This window comes from Hypanus sabinus, chromosome 13 (assembly GCF_030144855.1).
Source record: "Hypanus sabinus isolate sHypSab1 chromosome 13, sHypSab1.hap1, whole genome shotgun sequence".
Lineage (NCBI taxonomy): Eukaryota > Metazoa > Chordata > Chondrichthyes > Myliobatiformes > Dasyatidae > Hypanus > Hypanus sabinus.
In genome coordinates, this window is record NC_082718.1 from 15,578,259 (window position 1) to 15,599,028 (window position 20,770).

The window sequence follows — 20,770 nt, forward strand, 5'->3', positions numbered from 1 at the left end:
CAGAGTACCAGCGAGAAAGGCAGGAGCAGGGATGAGGTTCTGCAAAATGATTTTAGAGAACTAAGTAGAAAATTTTAAAAAGCAGGACTTCCAGGGCTGTAATTGCAGCATTACTATTTGTGCCACGTGCGAGTGAGGAGAAAAATAGACACATTCTGCAGTTCCAAATGTGGCTAAGAAACTAGTGCGGAGGATTTATGTATCATTGAGCTCTTTTCAAGGGCAGGCAGGACTTGTGCAAACAGGACGATGTACATCTGAGAGGAACCATTATCCTTGCCCAGAGGTTTGCTGGTTCTACTCAAAAGGGTTAAATCTAGCATAGCAAGAGAATGGGAATCATCAGAACAGGGCAATGGGTGCCCTGGAAATCCTACCTTTTTTCCCCCACCTAGTTCCCTAAAATCATTTGCAGAACCTCATCCCTGCTCCTGCCTTTATCTTTGCTACATCAATAGACCACAACCTCTGGCTGCTCACCCTCCTTTCTCAGGATGCCATGTACCCATTATGAGATATTCTTGCTCCAGGGAAGTAGCACAACATCCTGGCTGAGTGCCAGAAAGATGTAATGACAGGTAAGGCTGAAAGGGAGGACAGCAAGTGGCAGGCGAATAAATATGGTGGGACTGACGACCCGAAACATGTTAATTTCAATACTAAGAGTATTATGGGAAAAGAGGATGAAGTTAAGCTTAGCTGTAATTACCATTATGGATATCTGCTCCATAGGTGACAGGACTGTTTCTGCTTTTTGTTGCTTTAGATTTGATAAAAGGGGGAGAAAAGAACCTAAGGAGGTTAAGTCTTCTGAAAAGCATTATGCCAGATAAATCCCAAGGGCTTGATAATAAATATTCCAGAATATTGAAACAAACAAGCAAGGAGATTGCTGGGACTTTGACAAAGATTTTTGGGTCCTCACCAGCAACAAGCAACAAGTACTAGCAACAAGCTCTGATTCCTGGAGAATCAGAGAAGAGAAAATGTTGTGCCTTTGTTCACAAGTGGACAAGCCAGTGAGGTATAGGTCAGTGAGTGTCAAGTTAGTGGTAGTGGATTGAAGTAGATACTTGCAGATAGGATCAGAAACAGAATCAGAATCAGCTTTATCATCATTGACATACATCATGAAATTGTTGTTTTGTGGGAACATAAAACAATTACTAAAAGTTGCAATAAGAAATGCAAAAAAAATAAATAAGTGGTGCAAAAAGTGAAATAGTGTCCAAAAGAGTGGTCCATTCAGAAATTTGATGGTGGAGGAGAAGAATCTTTTCCTGAAACATTGAATGGGTATCTTCAGGTTCCCATACTTTCTCCCTGATGGGAGCAATGAGAAGAGTGCATGTTCTAAATGGTGAGGATCCTTAATGATGGATGCTGCATTCTTGAGGCATCACCTTTCCTATTAAAAATATCCTCAATGGTGGGAAGGTTAATGTCCATGATGGAGTTAGCTGAGTATACAACCTTCCACAGCCTTTTCTGATCCTGTGCATTGGCGTTTTCATACCGGATAATGATGCAACTACTTAAAATGCTCTCCACAGTACACCTGTAGAAATTTGCTAGAGTTTTTGGTAACGTATTGAGTCTCCTCAAACTCCTAATGAAATATAGCCACTGGCATGCTTTCTTTGTAATTGCACCAGTCTAGTGGGCCCAGGATAGCTCTTCAGAGATGTTCACATCCAGGAACTTAAAGTAGTTCACCCTTTCCTCTGACATGAGGACTGGTATGTGTTCTCTCAACTTCCCATTCCTGAAGTCCACAATCAGTTCTTTGGTCTAACTGGCATTGAGTGCAAGATTGACATCAGTGAGGAAGAGATACTATTTCCCACCTGGACTTACTGTGGTCTCCCACTGAGGATCCAGTTGCAGAAGGAAATACAGAGACCCATTTTTTTGATGCTTGTTAAAAGTGGCAATGCAAACGGATATGGTAATAAAGAAGGCATATTGCATGCTTGTCTTGATTGGTAGGGATGCTGAGTTATAAGGAAATCATGCTTCAGCTGTATAAAACTTTAGTCAACTGCACTTGCAGTTCCAGTTTCCCCATTATAGAAAGGCTGTGGATATGAGGTTCAGATCCAGGTGAGGTTTACCAGGATGCTCCCTGGATTAGAGAGTGTGAGCTGTGTGGAAAGGTTGGTCAAACTTGGGTTGTTTTCCCTAGAGCATTGATAGCTGAGGGTGGAGGAGTTAAAACTGAGAAGCATAGATAAGAGTTGACAGTCAGAACCTTTTCTTCAGGAATAAAATGTCAATCACAATGTTAGAATTTTTTAAAACACAGAGAATGGTAAGTGCTTGGAATGGGTTACCAGGAGTAGTGGTAGAAACAGACAGTTTGGTGGAGTTTAAAAGATTTTTAGATAGACATATGAACATGAAGGAAATGGAGGGATATGGATGACACATAGAAAGGACACTTAATACAAATTGGCATCAAGATCAGCACAACATTGAGGGCAGAATGTCCTGTTGTATTGGGAAGACGTGAAACCAGAGAACACAGAACAGTACTGGCCCTTCAGCCCACGACGATGTTCTGCTGACCTTTTAATCTACTCCAAGATCAATGTAACCTTTCTCTCCCACATACCTTCCATTTTTCTTTCATGCATGTGACTATCTTAGAGTGTCTTAGATATTCTAGACTTTTGTACATCCTTAATTTCTGTGCTTTCATTAACAGCCACTCCTGAAGCTGGCTAAATTATAGATTTTTCTCCTACATTTCAGGACATTCTGTCTCAGCACATTTAAAAACCTCCCTCAACCAAGCTTTACCCATCTATCCTAATATGTCCCAAAAAAATGCTTTTGATTTTTTTTCTCTGATAGTGTACCTGAAAATATCTCAAGAATTGCAACTATGCTTAAGGGGCTTATAAAAACACATTGCCACTGCTTTATGTATCCATTTAGGTAAAAGCTCAAGTCGCAATACTTATACCAACCCTGAACTGCAAGCTGAACAATTTTAACAGTTTTTTTTAACTATCAAAACTTATTCAAGTAAAAAGTATGGAGATAGATCATCAGAATAGATAATAGTATGCACTTTTGCCATACCTCTTGGTTAGATTGCTTGAGAGGACTTGTTCCAATCTTGTCATTCTTAGATGGTATCCGTACCTGTAATTGTGTAGGCAAAGGAAAAAATCCTAAATGCATTATAAAAAATAATGTTTTCAGAACTTCCAAACTATACAAAGATTCATATAAACACCAGAAAGTCTTAAGTTTGAAATCCAAAGCAACACCAACAAAATGCTGGAGGAACTCAGCAGGTCAGGCAGCATCAATGGAAATGAACAGATAGTCAACATTTTGGGCCGAGGCCCTTCTTCAGGACTAAGATGGAAGGGGGAAGATGCCAGAATAAAAAGGTCTGGGGGGGGAGGGGTAGTGGGAAGGAGGCTAGCTAGAAGGCGATAGGTGAAGCCAGGTGGGTGGGAGGTGCCAAGAGCTGAAGGAGGAGGAATCTGATTAGGAGAGGAGAATGGACCATATGAGAAGGGGAAGGAGCGAACCATAGGGAACGTAACAGGCAAGTGAGAAAAGGTAAAAGGTCAGAGTGGGAAAAAGAGGAAGGGGGTGGAGAAGCAGGAAAATTTGTTTACCAGAAGGAGAAATTGATATTTTTGATATCAGGTTGGAGGCAACCCAGAGGGACTATAAGGTGTTGCTTCTCCACCCTGATGTTGGCTTAGTCTTGGCACAAGACCAACACATCGGAATGATAATAGAAATAGGAATTAAAATGTTTGGCCACCAGGAAGTCCCGCTTGTAGCAGGTGGAGTGGAGATGCTTGACAAAGTGGCCTTCCAATTTACAACAAGGCCACAGGATGCCACATTGGGAGCACTGAACACAATAGACAACCCCAGCAGATTTGCTAGTGAAGTGTTGCCTCACCTGGACGGACTGTCTGCAGCCCTGAGTAGGTGTATGGGCAAGTGTAGCAGTTAGGCTGTTTACAGTGATAAATGCTGGGAAGATTAGTCAGGAGAGACAAATGGACAAGGGAATCATGGAGGGAGTGATCTCTGCGGAAACTGGGGTGGGGGTGGGTGGAGTTAAAGATATATTTAGTAGTGGGATCCCTTTGGAGATGGCAGAAGTTGCAGAGGATAATGTGTTGGGTGCAAAAGTTGATCGAGTGGTTGTTATGAGCAAGAGGAACTCTATCACTGGTAAGGCAGCAGGAAGATGAAGTGAGCACAGATATACAAGAAATGGAGGACACAGGGGTGAGGGCAACAGCAATAGTGTAGGGAGGGAAACCTAGTCTTTTAAAGTAGGGGGACATTTCTGATGTCCTGGAATGGAAAGCTGCGTCCAGGGAACAGATGTGGTGAAGGTGAAGAAACTTTTTTTTAAAAAGACAGGAGAAGTGGTGGGAAGAGACATAGTCAAGATAACTATGGGAATCAGTAGGTTTATAAAAGATGTCAGTTGACAGTTTGTCTCCATCTCTGGAGACAGAAAGATTGAGAAAGGGGAGGGAGATGTCAGAGATAAACCAAGTGAGTTCAAGGGCAGGGTGGAAGTTAGAGCAAAGTTGATAATTGATGAGATCAGCATGGGTGCATGAAGCAGCACCAATGCAGTCACCAATGTGGCAGAGGAAGAGTTGAGGAGAAAAAGCAAGGAAGGCTTTGAACATGGACTGTTCTATGTAGCCAGAAAAGAGGCAGGCATTGTTGGGGCCCAGGTGAGTGCCAATGGCTGCCCCTCAAGTTTGGAGAAAGTGGGAGGAGTCAAAGGAAAATTTGTTCAGGGGAGCTTTATCAGGATTTTATATATGCAAATCAGTACAACAGCATGCAAACATGACAAAAACTGTCCAATACTATCTACCTTTATAACTTCAATTTTTGTATTCCCTTTACTTGTTCAATACACTTATCAACCCACAATTTAGAGAAGATTAATTCAACCATATGAGGCATCTTATTTTACTCAAATTGACAAAATCAGACAATATCCGATGATGGATAGTTGGGCACACAGCCCAAGATAAATAGTATTGGTAAAAAGACCAATTATATATTCTGTCTATTCATTTAATTCTCTAAAGAAGCCTCTATAAAATGTTGTCAGTCTGAGCAGAACTCTGGCTTACATATCTGATGTGCATGTGTCCTTCCTTTCTAGTCATCTTGGACCAAAACTGTCATGAACAAAAATTCTCACCATTGTGCTGCATTGCAAAGATGACTACAGTAGTAAGTCACTGACAAAGAGCTAAGTGTCATGGAATTTTGAAATTTCAAATTAATACGGTCATACTGTAAAGAATATTGATTAATCATACCTAACAATATGTATATATGTATTCTCTCTCTTGTTGGGAGTTGAACAAAATCCAAAAAAAACTGCAGACACCACAAACTCAAATGCAGATTAAAGAACGCCAAAGGAGAAAAATAAGAATAGATTAAAACCCTGCACGTTTGGAGAAGAATATTGCTATGTAAATTTCTAAAAATGATGTTGAACAAAGAAGTGAAACTAAATAACAAGTTTTCACCTTAGAATTTCTTCATCTAATACACCACAGAGAAATGTTTGTTTTTGTTTCGAAGAGTGAACACAATATCCTCTCACTATGCTTCTGTGCTTCAAACAACTACAATACATTTGATTTTCTTTCCATTAAATGCCGAACATCCATATTCTAATGCTTTGTCTATTTGTACCTGAATGACCACTCCCATGACAGGAAGGCTAAGTGTTTTTCCAGGGACTGGAGCTGGCCATTGGTCTATCTCATTGCAAACTAGAAAACAGAAGAAACATGACTGTATTCAGAATTCAAAAAATAACATACAATCTTCTGCAATTATTTTCTTAACCACACATTTCACTTAGAATTTTTAACACCATAATAAACCAAATAATTAAATCAATGATACAAGCGTGACTGAATGGAACTTTTTACATCAAGAGAGTTCCTAGTCTCACCAAAAGCATAATAAGGAGAAATATTCTTACACAAATTGTTGCCATAATCAGCAATGTGCTTCCTGAAAGGAAATGTAACCATAACTTTTGAAACAATCATATAAATTACTTAAGGGAAAGGGCCACTGGCCCAAAATGATAACTGATTTCTCTTTCCACAGATGCTGTTTGACTAGCTCAGTTTTTCTAATATTTTCTGATTTTGTTTCAAATTCAAGCACCTAAAGACTTTTTTTTGTGTGTTTTCCATTACTGGAATTATGTACCTAGCTGGTCAAGCAACATCTGTGGAGAGAAAAATAATGAGTTAATGTTACAGGCTCTTCACCTTGAAACACAAGTGGCCAGTTTTGTTATAAACTGTACAGATAGATGATCTGAAATAGTTCAATTCAGTCTTCAGAATTTAATACTGTAATTTGCCTATTTCATAAGATGAGTTACTGTTCCTTAAGCTTGTGCCGAGTTTCACTGAAACAGTGTAAGAGGTCGCGAACCTTTGTCCCTTTAGCCCTTAACCCACTCAGCTCCCGACAAGTACAGTGCTGACCCACCTCAGTCCTCTTTTTTCATTGGATGCATGGTATTTCGGATTTTTGTTGAACAAATAAACTAAACCTACCAGAAATGAAAAAGATGGCAGGGCTTGGACTGAAGAGCTGTAATGTCAGGACCACCCAGAGTTCTGACAAACCCTCCAGATGAGATATAGTACATGTTGATAATTGATTATTAAAAGGAGATCATTACAAATTCATCTAGCAGGGGAAAAGTTCAGATGAAGAACATGAAAAATAAAGTTGCTCTCAAAAATAGGACCCTTATAAATTGCTTTAACTATTTTCTTTCTGCCCGTCTTTCAACCCAAACAGAGCAAGTTAATCTAAGTGCTTGTGCTCCACATCGTGCTTCACTATGGATACCAGATGAACATGATCATTACTGGAAATAACCCTTCTAACAGCATCTTCATTACAGGCATCTACCAACAGAGACACAGATCATTCATTGGTGAGTACAAAGGACAAAATGAAATTCCTGAAGTTTTTCCATCCAAAGCAGAAAACCCATTACTCCATTAACTTTTTTCCCCCTCTTCCTCTCCTTGACTTTTCTCTGTGTTTCTCTGTCTGTGCTGTGAGGTTTCAGAGAAACATAAAGAGAAGTCTCAGGACAAGATAATAGGAAATATAATGCTCATACAGTATCCCCGAGGTAATGCAGAAGAGGAGACAAAAGTTTTAAGTTATTATGGCTTTTGATAGAGTAAGGAGTGGAAAATTACCTTCAGCACTCAGTAGCCACAAACTTAAAATAACTGGCAAAGAAATGAAGGGAAAATAGGTTTCTCATGCTTGTGCCTTTTAGAATCTGGACCTGGTACCTGATTTCATATGAACTTTAAAAGGACAATTAAACATGTACCATATCTGTAGAAGAATAACATGCAAAATTGTGGAGAAAGTGTATGGAACTCAAAAAGTTACCGATTCCGAACTGACCGGTACAATGATCCAATAGACTTTATTTGAACTAAGATCCTCTGATTTCAAATCAAAATTGATTTTAAAGCTAAAACATCTTTTAAAAATATATCTTTGTCTGATAGCTGAAAGTATATACTGTAACTGAAATTTTCAAATGGCATGCACATTATTATCAAGCATCTAGAATGTGCAATTATAAAATCACAAATTCACCAAGGGAACTTCCATTCAACACAAGGACGGCAATAGTTATTTATAGCATAAAAGTTTTCTTTTAACCATAAGAAGGTGATAGCAGGAATAAAAGTTTGTAGAAAAGAAATGCACATAGTTAAGATTTTGGTAAATTACACAAAGATTTATTTTTAATTTAAAGATATTTTAGCTGTTTTCCAGATGTTTTTTCCAGTTTTCAAAGCTTTTTATTCCAACAATCATCAGATATTTTTAAAAACACACTAGCTTCTGGATATTCATCTGTAATTTCCAGAAGTTTGTCATAATTCTAACATTCTAATGAAGGCTCTAACCTGCCTCAAGACAAGGCTCCAGCTTTTCAAAGTATTCAGGTGCAACAAGTTGTAGGAGAGAGCGAAAGAGATTCACAAAAGGAAGTCGAGAAATAAGAACCAATGACTGAAGAAGAAAAAAAAAGCACATTACAATGCAAATCAGGACTTCTTGAGAATAAATTAAAACATACACTCATACCCTCCTCAATGGCAATTCACCACAGTGCTCTTAGTTCTGGAGTCTGAACATTCACAGGTATATAACCCTCAGTACTTTGATAAAGTCATCCACTCATCTGCATGCTGTGGTGCCAGGGACTTGGGCATGAATCACATCCATTCATGCTGTTGCACACAGCTGTACAGGTCTGTTCCAAATCCAGCAATTAATCATTTTTTGTGGCAATATAGCATGTGAGAATGGCTGTTAGGTGACCAAAGGCTCAGGACTATACCCACGATGCTATGGTATGCAAGGGCCATTGCTGAGGATGGACAGCATCTGCTCTATGCCAGCAGATCAGATCGTCTCTCAACACTTTCAGCTGGACTGAACTACACTCAGTGTGCTAATCTGGGTCAGACTAATGCCTCACCTCAACACTGAGGGGTGGCACAGCATGCCCCATCTTACCTAACACTAGCCCTCACGAACAGCCTCTCCACAATTAGCTTAAATGGATTCATGTCAGATTCCTAGAATCCAAGTCCTACACACAGCAGCAATATCAGTAACACACCCTTCTGCACAAGATTCTGCAATGAGCTCTTTTACTGCTGATTTCATTCATTCTTTCATTCTTGGTGGCACAGTAGCATAGTGGTTAGCACACTTTACAATAAAGGTGACCCAGGTTTGTACTTAAGGGAGCGCAAAGCACAGAAACAAATATCACTGTAATGATTGTACGCTCTAGTATCAATTGTTTGGTGACAATAAAATAAAGTAAGGTTCAAAACCCTCCACTGCCAGTAAGGAATTTGTACGTTCTCCCTGTAACTGCATGGATTTCCTTCAGATGCTCCGGTCAAAAGTCCTCCCACAGTCCAAAGACGTACCAGTTGGTAGGTTAATTAGTCACTGTAAATTGCTCCATGATTAGGCTAGAGTTAAATCAGGGATTGCTTAGAGGTGTAGCTCGAAGGGCTGGATGGGCCTGTTCTGCACCAGATCTCAACAAATAAATAAATAAATGGAAAGTGTATCCCGTGCACTAAGCGAGGTTCTACTCTACAGTCTTGAAAGCTGTATTTCTACAAAACAGTAGAGGGCACCAAATCCTGCCCAATAATAAATTGTTTTTTTCATATTAATGGCACACATACAGATTTAAAGATTAAAAGTAACGTTGCTGACCTTTGTATGAAGTAACTTTGCTGATGGCATGAATATACTTTGAGTAAGACAGAGACTGGTACAACATGCACACCTTCATAACAAGAATTAACTTCAAATACAGCAACTGCACTCACAAGGTTTCTACCAGTAGGAAAACAAGAACAGCAAACTTTGTACTCTTAGCACTTAATTTTCTTTCAAATCCTGACTTGTGTGTATATTACTGTTGCTAAATCAAAACTCAGGAATTCATGACATATGCTATCACAAGGAATGCACTGATAACATTGAGATTAAGTTATGCAGACAATTATTTAGAGATCAGAAGTCTATCTGCAGACACTTCACATCCAAATTCAACAAAGGGGATATTCAAATTTAAATAAGTAAGTTTGAAATAAAAGGTTTGCACCAGTATTGGTAAAACATGTAACTTTTCGATTGTCATAAAACAATGTCCTTTATGAAGGGAAATCTGACCCTTTTACACAATGCAGTCTAATAGAAACATAGAAAACCTACAGCACAATACAGGCCCTTCGGCCCACAAAGTTGTGCCGAACATGTCCCTACCTTAGAAATTACTAGTCTTACCTATAGCCCTCTATTTTACTAAGCTCCATGTACCTATCTTAAAAGACTCTATGGTATCCACCTCCACCACCATTGCTGGCAGCCCATTCCATGCACTCACCACTCTCTGAGTAAAAAAACATACCCCTGACATCCCCTCTGTACCTACTCCCCAGCACTTTAAACCTGTATCCTCTTGTGGAAACCATTTCAGTCCTGGGAAAAAAGCCTCTGAATATCCACATGATCAATGCCTCTCATCATCTTACACACTTCTATCAGGTCACCTCTCATCCATTGTTGCTCCAAAGAGAAAAGGCCAAGTTCATTCAACCTATTCTCATAAGGCATGTTCCCCAATCCAGGCAATATCCTTGTAAATCTCCTCTGTACCCTTTCTATGGTTTCCACATCCTTCGGGTAGTGAGGCGACCAGAACTGATCACAGTACTCCTAGTGGGATCTGACCAGGGTCCTATATAGCTGCAACATTACTGCTCAGCTCCTAAATTCAATTCCACGATTGATGAAGGCCAATATACCATACGCCTTAATCACTGAGTCAACCTGCACAGCTACTTTGAGTGTCCTATGGACTCGGACCCCAAGATCCCTCTGATCCTCTACTCTGCCGAGAGTCTTACCATTAATACTATATTTTGCCATCATACTTGCCCTACCAAAATAAAACACTTCACACTTATCTGGATTGAACTCCATCTGCCACTTCTCACCCCAGTTTTGCATTCTATCAATGTCCCGCTGTAAACTCTGACAGCCCTCCACACTATCCACAACACCTCCAACCTTTGTGTCATTAGCAAACTCACTAACCCATCCCTCCACTTCTTCATCCAGGTCATTTATAAAAATCACGAAGAGTAAGGGTCCCAGAACAGCTCCCTGTGGCACTCTACTGCTAAACGACCTCCATGCAGAATATGACCCATCTACAATTACTCTATGCCTTCTGTGGACAAGCCAGTTCTGGATCCACAAAGCAAGGTCCCCTTGGATCCCATGCCTCCTTAATTTCTCAATAAGCCTTGCATGGGTGACCTTATCAACTGCATTCCGGAAATCCATATACACTACATCTACTGCTCTTCCTTCATCAACGTGTTTAGTCACATCCTCAAAAAATGCAATCAGGCTCGTAAGGCACAACCTGCCCTTGACAAAGCCATGCTGACTACTCCTAATCATATTATACTTCTCCAAATGTTCATAAATCCTGCCTCTCAGGATCTTCACTGTCAATTTACCAACCACTGAGGTAAGACTCACTGGTCTATAATCTCCTGGGCTATCTCTACTCCCTTTCGAATAAAGGAACAACATTCGCAACCCTCCAATCCTCTGGAACCTCTCCTGTCCCCAGATCATCACCAAAGATCATCACCAGAGGCTCAGCAATCTACTCCCTCGCCTCCCACAATAGCCTGGGGTACATCCCGTCTGGTCCCAGCACCTTATCCAACTTGATGCTTTCCAAAAGCTCCAGCACATCCTCTTTCTTAATATCTACATGCTCAAGCTTTTCAGTCTGCTGCAAGTCATCACTACAATCACTAAGATCCTTTTCCATAGTGAATACTGAAGTATTCATTAAGTACCCCTACTATTTCCTCTGGTTCCATACACACTTTCCCACTTTCACATTTGATAGGTTCTATTCTTTCACTTCTTATCCTCTTGCTCTTCAAATACTTGTAGAATGCCCTGGGGTTTTCCTTAATTCTGCCCACCAAGGCCTTCTCATGGCCCCTTCTGGCTCTCCGAATTTCCTTATTCTTAAGCTCCTTAGTAGCCTTGTAATCTTCCAGATCTCTAACATTACCTAGCTCGCTGAACCTTTTGTCAGCTTTTCTTTTCTTGATTAGATTTATTACAGCCTTTGTACACCATGTTTCCTCTACCCTACCATAACTTTCCCTGTCTCATTGGAACGTACCTATACAGAACTCGACACAAATATCCACTGAACATTTGACACATTTCTTCCGTACTTTTCCCTGAGAACATCTGTTTCCAATTTAAGCTTCCAATTTCCTACCTGATAGCCTCATAATTCCCCTTACTCCCATTAAACACTTTTCTAACTTGTCTGTTCCTATCCCTCTCCAATGCTATTGTAAAGGAGATAGAATTATGATACCTATCTCCAAAATGCTCTTCCACTGAGAGATCTGACACCTGACCAGGTTCATTTCCCAATACCAAATAAAGTACAGCCTCTCCTCTTGTAGGCTTATCTACATACTGTGTCAAGAAACCTTCCTGAACACACCTATCAAACTCCACCCTATCTAAACCCCTTGTTCTAGGGAGATGCCAATTGATATTTGGGAAATTAAAATCTCCTATCATGACAACTATGTTATTATTACACCTTTCCAGAATCTGTTTCCCTATCTGCTCCTCAATATCCCTGTTACTATTGGGCGGCCTATAAAAAACATCCAGTAAAGTTATTGACCCCTTCCTGTTCCTAACCTCCACCCACAGAGACTCTGTAGACAATTCCTCTATGGCGTCCACCTTTTCTGTGGCCATGACACTATCTCTGATCAACAGTGCCAAGCCCCCACCTCTTTTGCCTCCCTCCCTGTCCTTTCTGTAACATCTAAAACCATTCCTTTCCTCGAGCCATCCAAGTCTCTGTAATGGCCACCATATCATATCTCCAAGAACTGATCCCCACTCTAAGCTCATCTGCTTTGTTCACAACACTCCTTGCTTTAAAATAGAAACATCTCAAACCTTCGAGCTGAATGCGTCCCTTCTCTATCACTTGCCTATCCTCCCTCTCACACTGTCTACAAGCTTTCTCTATTTGTGAGCCAACCTCCTCTTCCCCAGACTCTTCAGTTTGGTTCCCACCCCCCAACAATTCTAGTTTAAACTTTCCCCAGTAGCCTTAGCAAACCTCCCTGCCAGGATATTGGTCTCCTTGGGATTCAAGCACAACACATCCTTTTTGTACAGGTCACACCTGCCCCAAAAGAGGTCCCAATGATCCAGAAATCTGAATCCCTGCCCCCTGCTCCAATCCCTCAGCCACGCATTTATCCTCCACCTCATTCTATTCCTATTCTCACTGTCGCATGGCGCAGGCAGTAATCCCAAGATTACTACCTCTGCGGGTCCTGCTTCTCAACTTCTTTCCTAACTCCCTGTAGTCTTTTTCAGGACCTCTTCCCTTTTCCTACCTATGTCATTGGTACCAATATGTACCACGACCTCTGGCTGTTCTCCCTCCCACCACAGGATATCTTGGACATGATCTGAAACATCCCAGACCCTGGCACCTGGGAGGCAACCTATCATCCGCGTTTCTCTCCTGCATCCACAGAATTGCCTGTCTGACCCCTTAACTATAGAGTCCCTTATCACTACTGCCTTCCTCTTCCTTTCCCTACCCTTCTGAGCCACAGGGCCAGACTCTGTGCCAGAGGCATGGCCACTGCCACTTACCCCAAGTAGGCTGTATTCCCCAACAGTACACGAACAGGAGTACTTATTGTCAAGGGGTACTCTCTAGTACCGGACTCTTCCCCTTCCCCTTCCTGACTGTGACCCACTTGTCTGTCTCCTGTGGCCCCAGTGTGACCACTTGCCTGTAACTTCTCTCTGTCACCTCCTCACTCTCCCTGACTAGGCAAAGGTCATCGAGCTGCATCTCCAGTTCCCTAACTCGGTCCCTCAGGAGCTGCAGCTCAACACACTTGGTGTAGATATGGCCGTCCGGGAGGCTAGGAGACCCCAGGGCCCCCACATCTGACACCGAGCACAGAAAAACTGGCCTCACACACAGTTCCTCCTTTCCACAAATAACATAGGTAAACCTACATCACTTCATCCTGTTACCACTTAAGTCCATTGAGCCAAAGCCCTACCACTCTGCTGCCTCTCACTCCGCTGCCCGCTCCAATGCTGAAACTCATCCTTAAAAACATTGCAACATGGTACTAATAAAATCATAATTATAGTTTTATTGAGGGAAAATGGCAATCCAGTGTCCTGTCCTTTTTTTAAAAAAATAATTTGATATGTAATAATCCTTCAGTGTTAGCTGGCCAATGATGTAGCAGCATCCACACTGGACTTCAAGACATGTGGTCCCAGGTTCAAATCTGGCCAGCTCCTTGCAGGCTTTCCAACCATGCTGGGTTGAGCATTGAGCTAGCAACTTGGCCTCGTAAAAAAAAAGACAAAAACACAAAAGAAATGGAAAGGGTGTCACCCGATGTACCACTTGGCACGGAAAGGCACAACAACATTGTTTAGTGTGATAACTTAAAGTTACAAGGACAGATAAATAACTATTGTTAAAAGACTAAAAAATCCAAAATAAGTGTTTTGGTTTCAGGTTGGCAAATTTACTCATGGGATATGACCAATCTTAAGTCTCTCAGCCTTTCACAATTTACACAATTCACAACAGATGAAAAGATAGTGTGCAAAATAATGAAGTTTGTTGTTTCGAGATTGATGGGAAAGTGGGCTTTGAGGAGAGACAGCCTAGTTGCAAAGAGGAATAGAGAGGCTCTGCAAATGAATGACCAGGAATGACTTCTCTTCCAGTGCCAGCAGTAACTCAGATATTTCTAAAGGATCTATCATCAACATGAAAACCTGAAGCAACATCACTTGAAAACACATTATCAGCTTCTGTATAAAGATTGATGATCTACAAATGCATTTCACCACCACTTTTCTCAATCAGTCCATTGTTTCTAAATTGTGATAAAGTCCATTATTAAACAAATATTTGCTCTGCTTATTGGGAAGATCAAAGTCACCAGCTTCACAATCCTTCACCATACTGTTTGCTGGATACAGTCCCACACTTTGGTAACTGAAATTCAACCAGACTCTAAGCTTGTGTTCATTCAAAATTATTTTGTCCATATCATACAAATGACCAGTTGTATGTTAAGTCCAGTATTTGCCTACCTATACTATGACTGAATTAACAAAACTTAGTTTTAAAATTTCATATCTCTCTAATCAAAACCTTCCATACATTGCATAAGATTGGTATTATCCAAACTTAAACTCTCAGACAGGTACATGTTATTCCAATTCTGGACATAAGTATTTCTAAATATCATGTCTTCAGTCATCAGAATCTCAACCACCCCTCCCTAAACCTTTTGACAAACTATCTCTTTCCTCTTTTGATACATTCCTTATGACCTACTGCTCAAACCAAGATTTTGCTCAGATACCTTCATTTCTCTTTAAGCTTTTCAGCACCATTTAAAAAAATTATTAACATTTCTTGGAATGCTATCTACTACATTGAAGATGCATCATGAAAATGGGTTCTACCTCTGGAACAGGATGGAATAATTCATCATGGTTAACACCATCTTTATTTTGTAAGGGACCAACTGACAGAATTGCTTTGCATGCTGACAAAAACCAGCACTGCTAGTGATATCATGGAAAAATTTCTACAATGCTCATGTTCTGCCCAAAAACTACTAAGAAGTACACTTTGCAGAGTTCATATTAGATAACATTATTCATACTGCATGTGACATGCTGAAAGGTTGCACATTGCTTGAACTGGAAACAAACTATTTTTCAATAAGACAGGCAAAGGTTCTTTGGACAAGGTCATTAAATAAATAATGAAACTTAGTGCCTTTAGTCCCTTAACCATTTCTCATTAACATAAATTTAACCAAACAAAATATATTCTTATTAAAGTGGTGAACCCAATCCACAAAATAAACAAATCAATTTTATTTTAGAAATGCAATTACCTTTTGAAAATATCCCCGTTTTATTGTACTATCCTTGACTTGTCGGAAGTAGACAAATCCATAGTAATGTGCTCGATCCCACTGAAAAATGTAATTTCAGTCTATTAGCATACGAAACATATCATGTAATAGTAGCAGAGTCTATCATGGTGAACTCTTTGAAAGATCAATTAATCAAATCCACTGCTCTTTATCCATTTTCCTGCAGCTTCTCTGAATGATGCAAGAGTTGCAAAAGCATTAAATGGGACAAAATATCACCCAGAGAAATGTAAAAATTATTTCACACATATACAAAAATAGGTAAGAAGAATTTAGTTTTTAAAAAGGCAAGAAATGAATGATTGTTGCTATTCAGTCAGATCTGAGTATCTTTTGCACACATATCATAAAAAAAACTTAATACATCAACACTGCAAGCAAGCAACCTGGAATACTTGGTACAAAGTGAGACACACAGCTGTGTAGGTCAAGTGATTAAGTATATTTTAAAATGGTGGTTGATAGGTATTTGATCAGTAAGGTTATGGGGAGAAGGCAAGAGAATGGAGTTAGGAGAGAAGGTAAATCAACCATGACTGAATGGTACAGCAGAATCACAGAGCTGAATGTCCTTATTCTGCTCCTAACTTTTATGTTTTATGGTTTGGAATACAAGAATAATAAAGTCTTCTTACAGTTATATAGTGCTCCCATGAAACAGATGTAGAGAACTGTCTTTAGTTTACTTCTTATCAACTGGAGGTTTGCCTGCCTTAGAGGGACTACAAGATTACTCTATGAGATGAATTTTCACTCAATGAGCCCTAGTACCTTGGAGTTTTTGAAAAATACAGTGTGATCTCACTGAAACATTGACAGGGTAGAGGAGGAAGAACTGCTTCTCCGAAGTAAAAGATCTAAAATTAGGCATACTCTCAAAATAAACAGATGACAATTTAGTGCTAAACTGAGGAGTAATTTCCTCGCTCCGATCATTTTAAGTCTTGTAAAATGTCCTATAAAAAGGGTGGTGTATGCATATTCTTTGAATATAGTCAACACTGACATCAATACATCCTTGGAGGGTTTAAGCAATCAAGTCATACAACATCAGGACAGGGAAATGGTATAAGAATTGTGGACCTATGTCAAACTCAAAAGTCCCTGTGACCTCCTCTTGTTCTCGTTTTTCATGTTCTTGTCAATGTTGTACTTAATTACAAATGCTTCTATCAAATCTTTCCTTAAACTTTGAAATCCATCCTACAACACCAGCTGCTCAAAACAAGCAACATTGGTTCAGTAGAAACTCAGGGGAGATTACAAGCAAAGATAGATTTGGGAAAACAAAACAACTGAGCTGGAATTAGATGGATGAATGGATTTTTTTTTAAAAAGCTGAAATGTCAATTTAAATATTTTTATTGAGGCTGACAGCTCAGACTTCACTTTTGTTTGTATGTTTTAGAGTTGGCGATCGAGTTTCCTAAGGCCGTGGTAAAAGACAGCAACTGGATTTTTGGAAGGGTCATTTAGAAGAGAAAGCAAGTTCCTTCTCACTCCTTAGGACTTCTGGTTTTCACATAATCTGCAAACTTTGAAACTGTATTGCCTATAATCAAATTAAGTACTTTATATTAATAAGAACAATAATCAGAATACATATTGAGTAACTCTTATCTGAAGTGCTTAAGGCCAGAAGAGTTTTGGATTTTTTCAGATTTTGGAATATATAATGAGATAACTTAGGATCGCCATAATTTCCAGCTCTGAAATAATGTGCTACTGGTTCATCGTACTTGTTCATCACACATATGTACTGATGCAGCGCGTCAGATTTTTCATCCGAGGCAAACTTGGCAAACTCATCAATGAATTTCTCTGCTGTTTCATGATCAGCAAATGCTTCATCACCACAAATCTTTTAAAAATTAATGCTCTGCCTTTTCTTAAATTTTTCCAACCAGCCTGCTGAATATTCACAATTACTTTCAACTTTCAGTTTGTTGTGAGAAATCATTGCTTGTATTATGATCAGCACATACCATTAAGTGGCATATGTTCTCTCCGACACTGATTAATCCACTCTTTCAATACGAATAAGAACTTCATTTCTCGCAATACCCAGTGATTTTCTATTTTTCATTAACTCCTGTTCATTATATATGTGAGGTCACTTCTCAGAACTGTCATAGTGCACAGAAACTAGAACATTGCCTGGGAACCTTTCTGGCACCTAGTGAAATTTTCAATTTGTGATGTCAGATCAGGGCTCAAAAACTTTTTCAGATTTTGGAGGTTCTCGGATTTCAGAATTTTGGATAAGGGGTACTCAACCTGTACTGACACCTGGAAAGCACTAAAATACTTTTCCCTCCAATCTTGGAAAAAAACTCTCTTCACTTCTATTGTTTAGCCAAATTCATATCCGCATTGCTATTGACCTTTCAATCTCAATAGCTTCGATGTACTATGCACTACTTTGTCCATGGTGTTTTGTTAGATCATTCACATGTTAACCACACTCCTATATCAATCTTTATGTTCCTTGATCAACATACCCAGTAAAAGTTATTTTAACATAACTTCCTTTTTAAATTACCCTCGCCAGGTGTCCTTTAAAGGAATTGAAGGATGTGTTTAATCAGTGGTGAAAAAAACATAAAATTAATTGGCAGTCAGTGGTTTTAAACAGTGGAATAATTTTCAGTATGTTTCACATTATTTTAAGATATAATTAAAAAGTAGACTAGAGATGGAAGGAAGCAGAGGACAGACCATGGAGGGTAACAGAGTAAACTTGAGAAAGGGGAAGTGATTAGGGGTTATGCAGGGAGGGGAAGTAGGGTTGATCAGGAAGACCTGGATAAAACTTAGTGTAGCTTCAGATTATTCTGCCTTGTGTCACTATATGTTTTTATAAATGGATGATCGAGGTCTTTGCTACTGGAAAACAGAGGATTTGAACATTCTCCCAAACACACCTGAAGAACAACTGGGGCATCTCGATTGTACTTCTCTTCATCTCCAATCGCAGACAGTTTGTGTCCCATTGACTGTCGGATTCGAAAGCTGAACTGTGTGTCTCCAAGACAACCTAAAGCGTCAGTAACAATAACGGCTCATAATTGTAAAGACACAGAAACATTCCAAAAAACTTTGGGATTAAACTGGATTTTGCACATAGAAAAAGATATTGAACCACAGATGTAAAGACAAGGATGACAAAGGAAAATGACTACAGAAAATGATTACACTTAATGTCAACAACGTATAGGAGAGAAAACAAGTCAGAATCGATGTGTCTACAGAGATAAACTTGAGACCGGGCAAAGAAAAGGTATGAAGCAAGGGCTAGGATTTTAGCTATAAGTTCTTCAGACAGGGAGCTCCTTTAGAAGTAGCAAGTGAGCAGCACTTGGTAAGGAAAAAGATACTGAAATTCCAACATCAAACAAGTAATTGCATAGTGTCAGTTTGTCTCAGTGGTGCAAGCACACTAAGCGTACAAAATCTAACAATTCAACCTGATTTCAGAACATGAACACATAAAGCTGCGACACCAAGACAGTGACATACGGTCAAAGTCCTTTAAGAGTGGATACCATGGCACTATCCAATGTTTCAAACTCAAGGGAAAATATGAACTTAGAACAGTATTGCACAGGAACAGGCCCTTCAGCCCATGTTGTACTGAACTTATTAAACTGGTAATTGAATGTCTAATTAAACTAATCTCTTCTGCGTTCAGACTGTCTATATCCCTATTCTTTGCACATGCATGTGCCTATCCAAGGGCTTCTTAAATGGCTCTGTTGTAATTATCTCCATTGACCCTGTCAGCAGTGCATTTCCAGCAACCACCACACTGTAAAAAAAAAATTGCCCAGCATATCTTCTTTGAACTTACTCACTCTCACCTTAAATGCATGCCGTCTAGATTTAGACATTTCAATCCTGGGAGAAAGATACCAGTTTACCCCTTTCTCTCATAATCTTATAAACTTCTATCAGGTCTCCCCTCAACCTCCACCACTACTGAGAAAGCAACTGAAATCTGTCACACCACTCCTCACCGCACATGCCCTCTTATCCAGGCAGCATCCTGGATAAGGATTCTATACCTTATCCAAAGGCTCCACATCTTTCCTATAACAGGACAATCAGAACTCAATATTCCAGATTATGACTAACTAGACACTTATAAAGCTGCAGCATAAATGACCCAGCACTTGAACTCATGCCTCAACTGATAAAGAAAAGCATGCAATACATATTCTTTATTGCCTTATCAACCTATGCAGCCACTTTCAGGGATCAGAGTCCCAAGATCCCTCTGTGCATCAATTCTGTTAAGGGTCTTACCATTAATAGCATACTGTCTCTTTATATTTGATCTCCCAAAGTGCAACACCTCACATTTGACCATTTCTCTGCCCATATCTATAATTGATCACTATCCCATTGTATCCCCTGGCAAATCTTCTACACTATCCAAAGCACCAGCAATCATCTGCAAATTTACTAATCCACCCATCCACATAGTCATCCAGTTGATTTACACATATCATAAACAGCAGCCGACTAAGTGCAGATCCCTATGGAACACCAGTAGTCAACAGCCCCAGCCAGAAGTCCCATCGACTACTACCCCCTATCTTCTATATGGACAAGCCAATTCTAAATTCAAACAGCTAAGTTACTGTACCTCAAACTTCTGATGTACCTGATAAACAGTACTATATTTAAATATGCATTATTATACCACACTCATTTATAATCTCACAGCAATGATAACTCCTTTTGAAACTGAGATTATAAACATGACTTATCATAGACTCATGGAGTAGAAACCAGGCCCCTCAACCCAATGAATCCATGGTGAATATTAAGTAACTATTTACATAAATCCAATGCTAGTCCAAATTGATTCTTGCTACATTCCAATCAACCACCCCCAGACCCTACACACTGAAAGCAATTTCCAGAGGCCATTTAGCCTACTAATGCATAGATCTTTAGAATGTGAGCAAAAGAACAGTGCATCCAAAGAAACTTCATGGTTAAGATTCAAAGCAGATTTATTATCAAAGAATGTATAAATTATACACCTT

At 39.6% G+C, this 20,770-nt stretch overlaps 1 protein-coding gene and 1 long non-coding RNA gene across 5 annotated transcripts in view; one reads left to right on the forward strand and one right to left on the reverse strand.

Annotated features, from left to right (window-relative positions):
• The window catches only part of dennd6b (DENN/MADD domain containing 6B), an 86,396-nt gene that overhangs the window by 49,743 nt on the left and 15,883 nt on the right, over nt 1-20,770 (reverse strand). For 3 of the 4 annotated variants that reach the window (XM_059987152.1, XM_059987154.1, XM_059987155.1), the window contains 5 exons: nt 18,641-18,753; nt 15,675-15,755; nt 8,004-8,109; nt 5,722-5,801; nt 3,088-3,150 (listed from right to left, as the gene is read on the reverse strand). In XM_059987152.1, coding sequence (XP_059843135.1) covers nt 3,088-3,150; nt 5,722-5,801; nt 8,004-8,109; nt 15,675-15,755; nt 18,641-18,753 — 443 coding nt within the window. The remainder of the gene's footprint in view (nt 1-3,087; nt 3,151-5,721; nt 5,802-8,003; nt 8,110-15,674; nt 15,756-18,640; nt 18,754-20,770) is intronic. The other variant, XM_059987153.1, reaches the window with a different exon arrangement.
• On the forward strand, nt 5,175-17,178 carry LOC132403653 (uncharacterized). Its single transcript, XR_009515319.1, has 4 exons — nt 5,175-5,247; nt 6,859-6,997; nt 15,883-15,977; nt 17,125-17,178. It is a non-coding gene; the product is annotated as an uncharacterized LOC132403653 (long non-coding RNA).